Raw genomic sequence first — 13,501 nt, forward strand, 5'->3', positions numbered from 1 at the left:
ACTTTTTATTCCAGCCTAGAATACACAATGGAGCCTCTCCCAAAAAAGAAATCTGGCTTTGGAGGATTTTTGTTTTCTGCTTGTTAGATTAGCCAGACTTACCAAGAACCATTAAGAATCCTAGATTGACCATAATTTGAGGATGTAGAGGCATAGTTTAGTCACATGTAGAGGAGCATTAGTTTAGTTATCAGTGAGAAACACTATTAGTCATTGGGAATATTTTTTTCCTGCATCATAAATGTTAATGTCGCTAGTAGAAGAAAGCTTTCCCATCAAATCGTCTCTTACATAAGAGCCAGTGGTCTTAATGTTGGCTCATTTGTCATAGTTTTAATCATAGTGTAGTTTTTTCATAAAACTGAAAAACATAATTTGGCTCATTCTTCTTCAAAACAGTGAACATACTATCAACCAAATGGCTGATATGTGAGTTAATACAAAATGATCTGTTTTCAGTGAAAAATCAATAAATATAAAAGTGGATCCAGTCCCAATACTGTAAATGGTCAACCAAGCATCAGTTCAAGAGAATCTTACATCTTGGAAAGGATTAACTGATGCTAGAATTAAAATAATATTAAATATTTATATATAACTGATGGAAAATATAGTCCTATTTTCTACCTTTTCTAAAAGGCAGTGCTTATTGTAACCATATATTACGATGATTTATTAATAGCTTTTGTAAACAATGTATGATAATAGCCCATACCTAGGATTCCTGCAATTCTATATCTTGAGTTTTCATAGTGATAGAAATCATTATTGATATGGTTCTAAAACAGATTTTTAATTGTAAATTGGCTGTCATGGCCTTTATTTATGTCTGTTTTTTCTGTAATTATGATTCATAGTATCTGTCTGTCTGTGTTTGTGCCAATTTTTCCTTACAAGGAATTATAGAAAAGAACTGCAGAAGCCTCTTTTTTTCTTTTTTTGAGACATGACAGGAGCTGTGATGCAAGCTTATTGATAAAGAAAATTTTTCCTAGGTGTTTAAAAATAAACCTGTAGAGAAAATCAGTGTTGTTATCTACGGAAATTTAACTTGCTTATGGTTAATATTCATGAGGCAAAGTTTTAGTACTATATACTTCTCATGACCTTCCATTGACTTCTGAAGTTTAATTCACCTTAAAGGGCAATTATTTTTCTGACAGGTTTAATTTTTTACCATTTAAGAAAAAAAAAATCTGCACCTGGCTTTCATTTTCCTGTTCTTAATAATCTCTATGCAAAATGGAAACCAGACAGAGATTCTTAAATCTGGCCCTAAATTATTATATTTTTTCCCCAACAGGAATCAATTCATTTACAGCTTTCCAGTTTTCCCAGCCTGCAAGAGGATGATAAATCTAGGAAAGATGACTCTGAAAGAGAAAAAGAAAAGGATAAAAACAAAGATAAAACCTGTGAAAAACCCAAGATCAGAATGTTATCAAAAGGTGAATGTGAAAATGTTTCCTTAACTTAATTTGGACGCATAAATAGTCACAGAATACATTATAGATTTTACACACATGTCACCTCCCACCAAATTCTGCATATAATTTTATATGTGTACGTATGTGTGTGTGTAAAAGGTGATGTGACCTTGATTTTTTTTTTCTGTTCATGGTGTCATTTTTGTGTATCTAGAAAGGTTACTTTTAGGATCACATATTTCTTTGGATATTCGTTTGGATATCCTATTTTCAATGAGAAGTTTGTACAAGGGAGTGACTATAAATATGTTCTTAATTCAGGTTTATTAGTCCAGTTAACTCGAATTGATGAACAGTAATAGTACCCAGTTTTATATCTTAACTTTCATGTTTATCTTAAGAAACAGATAGTGGATTAGCAATTCTCAGTCGATAAGTGGTAAGTGTTGTTATCCCCAAAGCACAGATGTATATACCAATGTCAATGGAACACATATTAACATTTTATCTGGCACAGATGAATTTGGTCTCTGCAACCCATATACTGCTCCATAATGTCTCATTTAAAATATACACACTTCTACTTCAATAAAAATTCTTCCCCAAAAGTTATTCCTTCTAAAACCCCCAAATCTACAATCCGGGCTTTTCAAATTGTTGCCTTACGTATAATTATACAAAACTAAAACCAAAAAAAGAGAGAGAGGGAAAAACAAAACTAAGTTGAAATGAAGAATACCATGAATAAATAGCTTGGCAGTAGACTATTTTTTTAAAAAATAACTGAAGGAGCATAGGGCATCTGATGAGCTGAGAAATGACAACTACTTCTCATATTATGCTCTATAACCACATATCTGCCTATAATGATTATCTCTGCTGCTGAATATCTAAAACCAAGGTGTATCCAAGAGTAAAAAAGTACAGCTTCCTAAGATGGCTTTAGAAATTAAGCTTTAGCCAGCATCAAAAGACTTGAAAGACTTGGAAATATTTAGTGCCCTCCTATACTTTGTATTGATTATTATTTAGACAGTCTTATAACAGAACTTTCAGTTTTTGCATTCTCTGTTTTAAGAGAAAGAGAGTTCCATGGTATCTCAAACTCTTGAGAGCTCTCTCTGTGGGTTGGGAGTACCCCTCACTGTCACAGGGAGGTCGTGCCCTTGCTGATTGACAGCACAGAATGAACACATGACATTTGACTCCACCCACCCACCCAGACTGTGCCCACTTCCTCTCCTATGACAGTTGGGTCTTTTCACACTGGGAATTTACTGGGTGTTCTCAATCCCCGAATCTAATTTTCATCCTGATGTAATATTACCAGGTTGCTAGTTTTGTAACATGTATCTTTCACACCAATAGCTTCACCTAAAGTTTACCTGAGCAAAAGGGATCGGGAAAGGTTGGGAAAACCTTTTCCACCCCACCTCCCCATCGGCCTTTCTGACAACTCCATCCTGCTATTTGTTTCAGATTGCAGCCAAGAATATACGGATTCTACAGGCATAGACTTACACGAGTTTCTGATTAACACATTAAAGAATAATTCCAGGTAAATTATTAAGTAAACCTCTCATTTCTAGAAGAGTCAAGTAGAATATTACAATCAAACTCATTAATCCAAACACTTCTAAGAAGAGAGTTGTAAAAGGCAGGCTTCTTCTCTGATGTCTTAAACTGTCTCTTGTATTTTCTTTTTTCTGCAAATAGTTTGCATGTGTACTGTGTATAAATAGTCTTAATTCCTGGGTACTTAGCCAATGAATAAATTACAGTTTACAAGTTCTGCTTTTCTGGTCACAAAGAGATACTGATTAAGGGGAAAAAATAGAGGATGAGAATCAATGTCAAATAAACCAAATATGCATCAGTACAGCTATAGAACCAACTACTTAGGCTTAGCTTTGTTCCAGTTTCCTATCAATTTAAAATATAAAATTTACTTGATGTGTTTTATGGGCCTAATACCTTGCATGCTTTAATTAATATTAAAAACTACAGGAGTTTCAATATTACAAAATACTTAACAAATGAGATGAGAAATAATCTTAAACAGAATGGAATTACAGGTATTTGGACAGCATATTCCAGAGAAGAGTTAGATACTGATTTGTAGCCACATAGATTTAAACAATCTTTTCCATACATATAAATGAAATTGTTAAGTCTTTGGGAATGGAAAGTACATAAAGCCTTTTCATTTTAACATTTATTTTGCAGAGACAGGATGATACTCTTGAAAATGGAGCAGGAAATTATTGATTTCATTGGTGACAACAAGTATGTTAAATTGCAATGCCGGTTAATTAATCTGATATGTCTTAGTTTGGTATTTGGGTTTAATTATTCATTCTGGAAAGATTTTTAGGGATAGATAAAACATTATTTAACGTGTTTGCTGACTCATTAAATAGAGATGCTATTGGAGTTAGGAGCTATGTGCTGATGGGAATTGTTGCTTGGACCGTGTGTGCTCCCGCTTGTTAAATTCCTGACAAAACGGCTATAAACAGGGGGCCACTGATTAGCATAGAGTAGCAGTAACAAGAAGCGACCCTTTTCATTTTTATTATAGTTTTTTAATGGGCGCCAGCTGGCTGTAGTCAGTTATGCCTGGAAATAATTGTACTGCTTTCAGTGTCAACCATGTAATGACATATCTCCAGATAGGCATCTGCAGTCCCGTATTATGTCATGTCATTTGTCCTGTGCCTGGCTCTGTTGATAAGGTATCCTGGACCAAAACAGAACACTTTCCAGTGGACATTAAGTTCTCTGTGGTCTGAGAAATGTGCAACTATAAAACAAAAACACTTATTGTAACTTAATCAGTACATCTGTCAGTGGAAAATGTGTCTGGAAATGAGGACCTCACGTGATGCCAGAAATGAAATAAGCTTAATGGTTTGGATGAAAAAGAACTGGTTTTGTCGGTGTGCCTCTAAAAGGTACTACAGGCCAGAAACGAATTTGCTGATGCTGCTGTTTCTTGTATTCCTTTCCAGTAATCATTATAAAAAGTTTCCTCAGATGTCGTCCTATCAGAGGATGCTTGTCCATCGAGTGGCAGCTTACTTTGGGTTGGATCACAACGTGGATCAAACAGGGAAATCTGTCATCATCAACAAAACCAGCAACACAAGAATGTAAGCCCCACCACTGTATTTATTTAGCATTTGCTTTCTCTCTTGTGGATTCATTTATAAGAGCACAGTATAAAATTCAAAGTACATGGCATTTAAAATGTGCAGTGTTATTTATCTCTTGCTCTTATCAGCAGTAGTGGCATTTATCTGTAGAAGATTGTCTGAGGACCAGGAAAGTCGATAAAATTTAGGCCGTACTGTGTATTTATTGCCTGATCTTTTACATAACTCGTGAAACGCAATTTTCTTCCTTCCATCAGTAATCCCTGTGATTACATACAAAACATGGAACGTGTTATGTCAAATATACCTCCAATGAAAAATAACAGACATTTTAAAACAATAATGACATACGTAGGATAATTGTCCTTTTCTTTGTTTTTCTGTTTTATAGACATCGATCTTAGTGTGGTTTTTAGAATAACAAAAAATTCCAAACCTGGAGACAAAAGTCCTGCCTCTAAGACTCAATTCTTTTACTTACTAGCTGTGTGACTTGAAACAAGTCATTTAAAATCTGCCATCTCAGTTTTTTCACCTGTAAAATGAGAGTTTTTGAGCTGGCTAATATCTAAGTTCTAGATCTAAAAGGAGGTTGCTTGTTTGGTTTTGCTCCTTTCAGTAATTGTTTGCTTCTATCTTAATGACTTTTCATGGTGCCACTGAGTCACCAAAAAGCATAAGATGAGTAGTCATTTGCTTTGGTAATTTGGAACCGTCTCTCTTGAACTCATATCTCCTTTAAGTACAGCACAAACCACCTTCATAGCAAAAATACACATTAAACTCAAAAACCGTCCCTATATAAAGCATTCTCTTAAGACATCTGTGTATTATAATTTCTTTTTTCACAGTGTTTGGTAAACTGTGTAAACTGCGTGGTTTTTAGGAATGCCGTGTTGGTGAAGGGAACTTTTGTATCAAGCACAGCAGCATGGTTAAAACATTATTTTCTACTCACCGGAGGTTGGGACTTGTTGGGATGGAGATGAGGCTCTTTCTCTCTCTGCTCAAGACTCAGTCTGTGTTCAGCAGAATGAGCGTGAAAGTCATAGTGGAGAGAACTCAGACTAGGAGATCTGGGACTGAGGTTGGCTATTATCTCAGGAACACTGAACACTTCACTTCTCTGGGCTTCAAATTACTTATTTATCTGCAGGAGAGTTTGAAATGGATAATGTTTAAAGGCCCTTGGAGCTTCAGAATTCTTGGGTCCTGTGGTTGCATTCTACTGTGCTGGCAAAATACATCTTAAAATGTATTAGCTTTCCACTTTATCTGATTGTTGGCACATGGACCTCCTATTCTGAACAGTAGTAGGAATGAAAGATTACTGTCCTTTAATGCTTTACATCTTCCCTCTCCATCAGATACTCCTGGTTGTTGCTGTTGTTTTTCACTCTCCATTCTGGTTTTTCTTATGACGTTCTGATACTAATGCAGGGACACACTGATTGCAAAATAGGCAAGCAAGTGACTCTTTCCTTCTAATTTCACCTCTTTCTCTGTAAGGCCATAACTGACATGGAAAAAGCCCATAGGTCAAGTAGATTGGTACAGTTTCAACTAGTAGAGATAGTGCATTTATGTTTAATTCACTGTGATTTTGCAATCGCATAGTCATAGATAGTAATACACATGTTTGAGACCTGTTTCCTTGTATAACAGTTTTTGAGAAAATAAACTGGTGTATAAAGGCTCTCAGTAAACTCGGAGTGATGACTCTGAACTTGCTCAGTTCGATGTAGTAGTCACTACTTATGTATGACTATTTACATTTTAAATTAAGTTAATTAAATTTAAATAAAAGTTGAGCATTAAGATTCAGTTCCTCAGTCAGGCTAGCCACATTTCAAGTGCACCTGTTCCAGCATATATAGAACATTCCCATTTCTTCAGAAAGTTCTATTGGTCAGCTCTTCTCGAAATCCTTATGATTCTTGCAAGTTTCCATATACCACTAAAGGACATAATTTGTCCCTCAAACCTTTTATTTTCTGCCAGTGAGCATCCTGTTATCATAATATCAGACTTCTTCACTTCCAAAAGAGCACTAGATTTTCTTTTTCTTTTTCTTTTTTTTTTTAATGGCCAGTTTCCAATAGACCCCATGTGTTCATGCCTCCAGGAAGAGCAGAAGGAGAGTTTATGCAGGGTACACCTTTAGGTATTGCTGCTACAACAGAATGCCCAGGCTGCTAGACATTTTGCCTGGTTCCTGCTCTTGATCCTCCCTCTGTGAGTCCTAAACAAAAAGAAATGACCGTATGTCACGGACAATCAAGGTATTTTCTGAAGAGCTGAGCTTAATACTCTTTCATCCACAGTTGTCAAGGCCTACTGTCCTATTCCAGATGCCTTTCTGACCGTCCGCGATTTGAGTGGCTCTTGCCGGGGTTGAGATGGGGATGGGAGAGGTTAATATCTTTTAGGACAAGAGAAAAGGATGAATTAAATGTCCTTTTACAAATGTCCTTAACAAGTCACATTTCCAGGACCTGAATCACTTTGGGCAGTTTCAGAAAGGAGAAATAAATATTGTTCTGTGGGAAATGATACATTTGATGTTTGAAGTCTGTTGCCATGTTCTCATGGAGTTGAAGTTTGAAAGGGAACATCTCTTCAAGTTCTAGGTGTCTTGGCGTTTCTTTGACTCTGAAAATTTCAGGAGTTGTGCCATCAGCGCAATTGGCATGTGATGGTCGTGGGGACCGTATTGATTTAGATATATTATTAGATGAAAATGTTGCCATTTCTATAAAGGAGGGAGGCTGAGATGGAAATTCCTCAGATGGTTCCTTGTGGGTTTTGTGTTTTAGGAATACCTTTTCAGTGTGTACAGTTTTATGCTATTCTGAAGCAAATACGTTACAAATGCATATTTTAAATGGTACTGCAGCTTGGGAGAAATGCAGCAAAACGTGGATGGAAGATATAAAAATGAACTAGAGGGCTGAGGGAGAGAAAACACTTTCTTATTTAACTTTTAATTTTTCTTTTTCAATGACACTGAACTGGCGTATAAGGTGTTCCTCTGGCGTGGATGCATATCAGCTAGATACTGGCTGGGATTTATTTCCAGAATCCCTGTTTTTCTAGATTGTCAGCAGTTCAAGTAATTATAGAATGTGACTTGAAAATATTAAGTTTTGCATAGAGAGAAAATAGTTTCACCTGAAGTTCAAAATATTTAAGTCACGACAGCAGACTATGAGGATTATACGTACATGTGTGTGTACCACACTCACTTCTAGTATTTTCTCTAATGTCTTCAGATATAATACATCCATCCTTTCATGATGGAAAAAACTTATCTCAGACTTCTCGGTTAGTTAAGTGGTATAATCTCTTATACGAACATTACCTAATATTTGTTCAATTGCACTGGGTACTTTACCTCTTATTTAATGTATGTTATTTCATTTAATATTAAAAACATATAACATAAGTCATTAGAGGTTCATTTTACAGAAGAAGAACATTAAGCACAAACTCAAGTTCAATTTTGGACTTACAGAGAAGCAATGCTCAGTGTGGCTGGGATCTAAACCAGTGTGTCTAATGCTGAGAACAATTTTCTTAAATAATCTAACTCTCTTTAAAGCAAAAACGTCCAAAACATCTTGGGCAAGATCTCCTGGATTGGTTGGAATTTTCAACTCTTAAGTCTTTTGTTGTCTGATAAGAAACAATGATTGAGGGAGAAGATCTCTTTGAAGATTAACTCAGTGGTATCAATAAATAACAGAGACTTCCTACAAAATGATAGTTCTTGCCAGATTTTCTGTATTTATCACTGCTACAAGATGTGATATTTGGGGAGAAAAAGATGCCGTATTTGGTAGGGGGTGATAGCCATCCAGTGGAAACTTCCTGTACTCCATTTCGATCTGTGTTTTCAAGAATGAAAAGGCTACGCTTATGGATAATGTCGGTACAGGAGATAAACGTATCCATTGTGTTAATACAAAATGACTGCTCCAAGCAATTCAATTGTCCAAATGCATGTTTTCATGTCATAGCCACAGGAGCATGGAGTTAAGGATGTAGTAGTCCTGAGAGAGTAGAAAATAAGAATCATGTTCATTTGGGATACGTTCCAAAAAGGTGCCTTCTTCTGAGTGAACTGATGCACTTTAGAGACTTTAGCAAAGGAAAGTCACCTTAGCCTGGCACCACTGCATCCTTGTTGATTCTCAGGGCTAGCCAGGGTGAGAACAGCTGAGTGTATGTCGCCTACAGCCATCCAGCACATCTGTTGTTCCACGAATTGGATCTGAATGGTTGGGGATGCCTCTCATTAGAATTGACTGCTTTTTTGTTGAAATAACAGAGTTTTTGAGCTGAGGCTCACTACGTGTTTTTGTTTTGTTTTGTTTTTTTCAGCTTTTGTTGGGCTCTCTTTCCCCCGTTTATTGCTAGAAATATGTTTCACTCTCTAGCACTTTTAAATTTTTTCTGTTGACATTCTTTGTTAACTGTCAGATTAGGTGGTGACACCAAATGAGCCCCTTGGAAATCTGGGGCAGAGGTACTAGGGTCTGTGCAATTTGGTAGTGCAAATGATATTTAGAATGTATTTACTCTCTATCATGTTACTTTTTTGATAAGTATTGAGGATTGAGGCTAAAAGATGAACAGTGCTTTTTAAAAAATATTTAAATGTTACAAATATATGGGTCTATTTTCTTTATGAGAAACTTTATTCTTCTCTTTGTTTCTCTCTCTGATCTTCACTTTTTCTCTTTTGCTTATTTTTCTACGTGTTTAGCCCAAAGCAGCTCATTGTTCTCTTATTAGATAATTTTTACCCGCCCGCCCCTCCCATTTTCTCCTTCTTAGAGAAAAGATGTATGCTCAGGGTGTATCATATGGAGACGAGAAACCATCTACTTTGACTAGTATTTTCCAAAGGGCCAAGATCAGTCATAGGCAGAGAAAATCCCACGTGTATCTGAATGTCTTTGCATATGTCAGAGTAACCATTTAACTAGCTCCAGATAATTTTCATGTTAAAATGTTGTCATCTCTTGAATATTTTTTTCTTTTGTCTTTCACATCCACCCACTGTCATTGCCTCCAATCCCCTACTCTTAAGAGTGCAAAGCAAGGAAAGGAAATGGCAGATCTACTGCGGAAAGAGGATACAGGCCCCTGCAACCATGAAACAAGAATAGTGGCTCAAAGGCAGAGGTTGGAGGTGACACCTTAAGAGTCCAGTGCTCAAGAGCACAAGGTCCCGATTCCTGAGAGGTGTGGACGTGGGTATTGGCCTGGAGTGATGAGCGGCGTTATAGTGACTGTGGTAGTTTGCTTGTTTGTTGCAGAAAGGGTGATGCACTGAGCTGGCTATTAGGTAAATCACAAGAACCATGAAACTTGTTCTGGTGCTAAGCAAAGCCTCTCTCTAAGTGAAGCAGTTGAGCCCAGTTGACTTTGCTAAGAATCCCTGAGGTGATGGATGATGACTGCCCTATGAAAAGGACTGGGGGACTGCCCCCTTCTCAGGGGGCAGACCAGAGAGGAGTGGCCAGCAGCACAGCAGCGTCAGCGGACGTCTGTTCTGCTTAGTTTCCTGAAGGGACTCAGGTTGAAGATGGGAGTCATCAGTTCTTGACCCTTAAGCACTCACTCCCTGCAGGTGATGGAGTGCATTTATACCAGAACAAACCAAAAAAACCCATACTTTTCCTCCCACATCTGTTGTATTTCTTTTCCTTTGTCTCGGAATGTGAGTGGCACCAGGAATAAACTGAGCAGCGTCCTGGTATGACGCTTGCTTACTAGTCCTCTGAAGAGGACTAAGCATCCCTTCAAGTGCCTCTTGGAAATCTGTGAGCGGTTGGTTGGCATCCTGTCATTTCTAAACAGGACAACTTTACTCTGCACTTTTTATAGGAATAGCATTGAAAAATCATCTGACCTTAAGCCAAAGGTCAGAAACCTAACTAAGAATCACATTACTCTCAGGAAAACCGTGGGATTTTATTTACTGAACAGACAACCTAGTTCTTTAAACAATAGTCCAGCTCAAAGTTAAGACATTTATTTATTAACATTGGTCAAACTCTGCATCATGTCTCTCAAAATATATTTTCTCATATTATTATTCTCAAATACCTCAGAGAACATGTGTCTGTAGATAGACAGACATACATTGTGAGGAGAGAAAATAAGTGTGCTGTGTTCCTTTCACAACTTGAAATTATTTATGGGTCTTGGAGTGTTGAACATATAAGTTACTGTTTAATTTTGGAAATGAAACATGCACGTACCTTCTATAATGTTAATATCCTTAATATAACTTTTTTTAAAAAGAGCTTTCCCATGCAGTAATAATACTTTCCAAATATCTGTATATCTATCTATCTATCTGTCTAGCTCACAACATTCTAGGTAGATAAAGCTAGACTGTTTTACAGAAGAGAAAACCGAGGTTCGTGTCTTGATCTTACCTGGTCATTTCACAGAAGATCAAGACTGAAATCCACGGCTACTGCCACTCAGCTAAGACTGAGGTTTACATGGTTGTGTGAGTGCAAGCCTGTGTGTATAGATGTGTAAAGACATTATCTGTATTATACAGTTCGGGAGAGTTTAGAGGGAGGTTCACTATACATATAAATACTACATATAGTCTTTTCCTGTATGTAGAGTAGTTTGGAGGGAGCCAGATTACAGTGATTTGGTTCCTTCCATCAGCACCTTGGCCTCCTGTAGGGAGCAGAATTAGGCCCAGTTTCTGCAGACTCCCTTTGTTGCTTCCAGATCCACCTTTAGTAGGAGCAGTCACATTAGCACTCTCCCTGGGGGAAGTTGTAGGGCATACTTGAAGGCCAGAGCCTGGCTGTGTACAATGAATCTTCTTGATGTATTTCCTGTGTCTTATTAATCTTAAGATTTCTAGAGAACAAATGTATGGACACCAAGGGGGGAAAGTGGTGGGGGAAGGTGGTGGTGGTGGGATGAATTGGGAGATTGGGATTGACATATACACACTAATATGTATGAAATAGATAACTAATAAGAACCTGCTGTATAAAAAATAAATAAAATTCAAAAAATAAAAATGGTCAATAGAATGAACTGAAATTTCAACAGAGAACGTATACAAATGACCAAAAAAAAAAGATTTCTGCTAGTGGAGAGGCCGTGAGTGTGTCACCATGACTTCAGGAAAGGTGGAATTGGGGCATAGAGTAGAAAGAGAAGTTGTAGTCTGTTGGTTGAAGATGTTTGGTTTCCAAACTTAAATGCTAGAATGCTGAATTTTTAAGGCGTAGTCTCATTTTAAAGAGAATAAAATGGTATAAAATGACAAGGTGGAAGTGGAAATCATGAAATATGTAAAGAACATAGGACTTTCTTTTTTAAATAAGAGATATCAGTTGTCAGTATCGTAATTGAATATTTCCACGTGTTAAGGGAACAGGGCCACTCAGACTTCTGTAATATGTTTGACTATTAAAATATTTTTGATGAATGTCTTTGACATCAAAATATTTCACCCTGCTGTGCACAGCAACCTTTCATGCATATTGATGACCATCTTTCCATTATTCAGTATGAAATTCAAAGATGTCCCTTTGTGCTCCTCCGCATTTAGCAGAATTGAATTCTTCATTTGTGCGTATGTGAGGGGAGGGATTAAACTGAACTATTTGGATGAGAAGTAATACATTTGGTTTCAAGAAATGGAAACCAAATGGCAGTGAGAGTAAACCACTGAAAATACTTGTAGATCAAAAAGATTTTTAAAAAATAATAAAGCATCCTCAGCTTTTTTTAAGGTTCAGGTGAAAGAAATCTAACTAAAATTGGAATCAATTGACGAGAAGATAGAGTTTGATGGTCTTACACAGTATTTCATTCAGCCATACTGCCTGTCAATTCATGAGCTCTGTCTAATAAGGAACAATGAAGAGTTAATTCTAACTTTTGAAAAGTTTGACTGGGGATGCCAAGACAGAATGGAAATGCCAGTACTGCTCACCACACATGATCAATGAGTGTCACAGTAGACCCTGCTATGAATTGTGGGAAAACACTTTTTTAAAAAACTTAAGAAGAGGAAACTATTTTTTTTTTAATCAAGAAGAAACATTAGGAACTTCCCTGGTGGCGCAGTGGTTAATAACCCGCCTGCCAATGCAGGGAACACAGGTTCGATCCCTGGTCCGGGAAGATCCCACACTCCACGGAGCAACTAAGCCCGTGCACCACAACTACTGAGCCTGCACTCTAGAGCCTGTGAGCCACAACTACTGAGCCCGTGCACCACAACTACTGAGCCTGTGCTCTAGAGCCCATGAGCCACAACCACTGAGCCCACGTGCCACAACTACTGAAGCCCGCACGCCTAGAGCCTGTGCTCTGCAACAAGAGAAGCCACCACAATGAGGAACCCATGCACCACAAGGAAGAGTAGCCTCCGCTTGCCACAACTACAGAAAGCCCGCACACAGCAATGAGGACCCAACACAGCCAAAAATAAATAAATAAAATAAAATAAATAAATTTTGAAAAAAAAGAAGAAACCTTAAATTTGTTTTCTCTGCTTTTTGATAATGATAAAGAGACAGCTAAAAATAATAACTCATGGACTGAAATGTTCCAGGAAAAAAAAATGTAGGCATGTATAATGCATGGCCATGAGATACATAGTAAACTCTAGTTATCATTAATTTAATAAATACCTTGACCTTTTGAAGCCTTGAGGAGTTTTTCTTAGAGTTACATCTTGATACATTAAAAATAATTCATTACCATTTTAAATAAAGGTCCATGATATATTACTTTAGTTCCATTCATTTTATGGCTAAGAAATAATATTGCTATAATGTTAAATTAGTGGTAAAAAAGGATTTTTAAAAGCGCTAATATAATGGTGCATTACCAGTAATTTTTAGTGTAATCACATAT

General features: G+C 37.0%; 1 protein-coding gene across 8 annotated transcripts in view; it reads left to right on the forward strand.

Annotated features, from left to right (window-relative positions):
• ARPP21 (cAMP regulated phosphoprotein 21) overlaps positions 1-13,501 on the forward strand; it is a 161,631-nt gene that overhangs the window by 50,194 nt on the left and 97,936 nt on the right. For all 8 annotated transcript variants that reach the window (XM_082664860.1, XM_082664862.1, XM_082664863.1 and 5 more), the window contains exons 6-9: positions 1,304-1,448; positions 2,907-2,985; positions 3,654-3,713; positions 4,439-4,579. In XM_082664860.1, coding sequence (XP_082520986.1) covers positions 1,304-1,448; positions 2,907-2,985; positions 3,654-3,713; positions 4,439-4,579 — 425 coding nt within the window. The remainder of the gene's footprint in view (positions 1-1,303; positions 1,449-2,906; positions 2,986-3,653; positions 3,714-4,438; positions 4,580-13,501) is intronic.

This window comes from Grampus griseus, assembly GCF_964374135.1.
Source record: "Grampus griseus genome assembly, chromosome: 10".
In the NCBI taxonomy this organism is placed as follows: domain Eukaryota; kingdom Metazoa; phylum Chordata; class Mammalia; order Artiodactyla; family Delphinidae; genus Grampus; species Grampus griseus.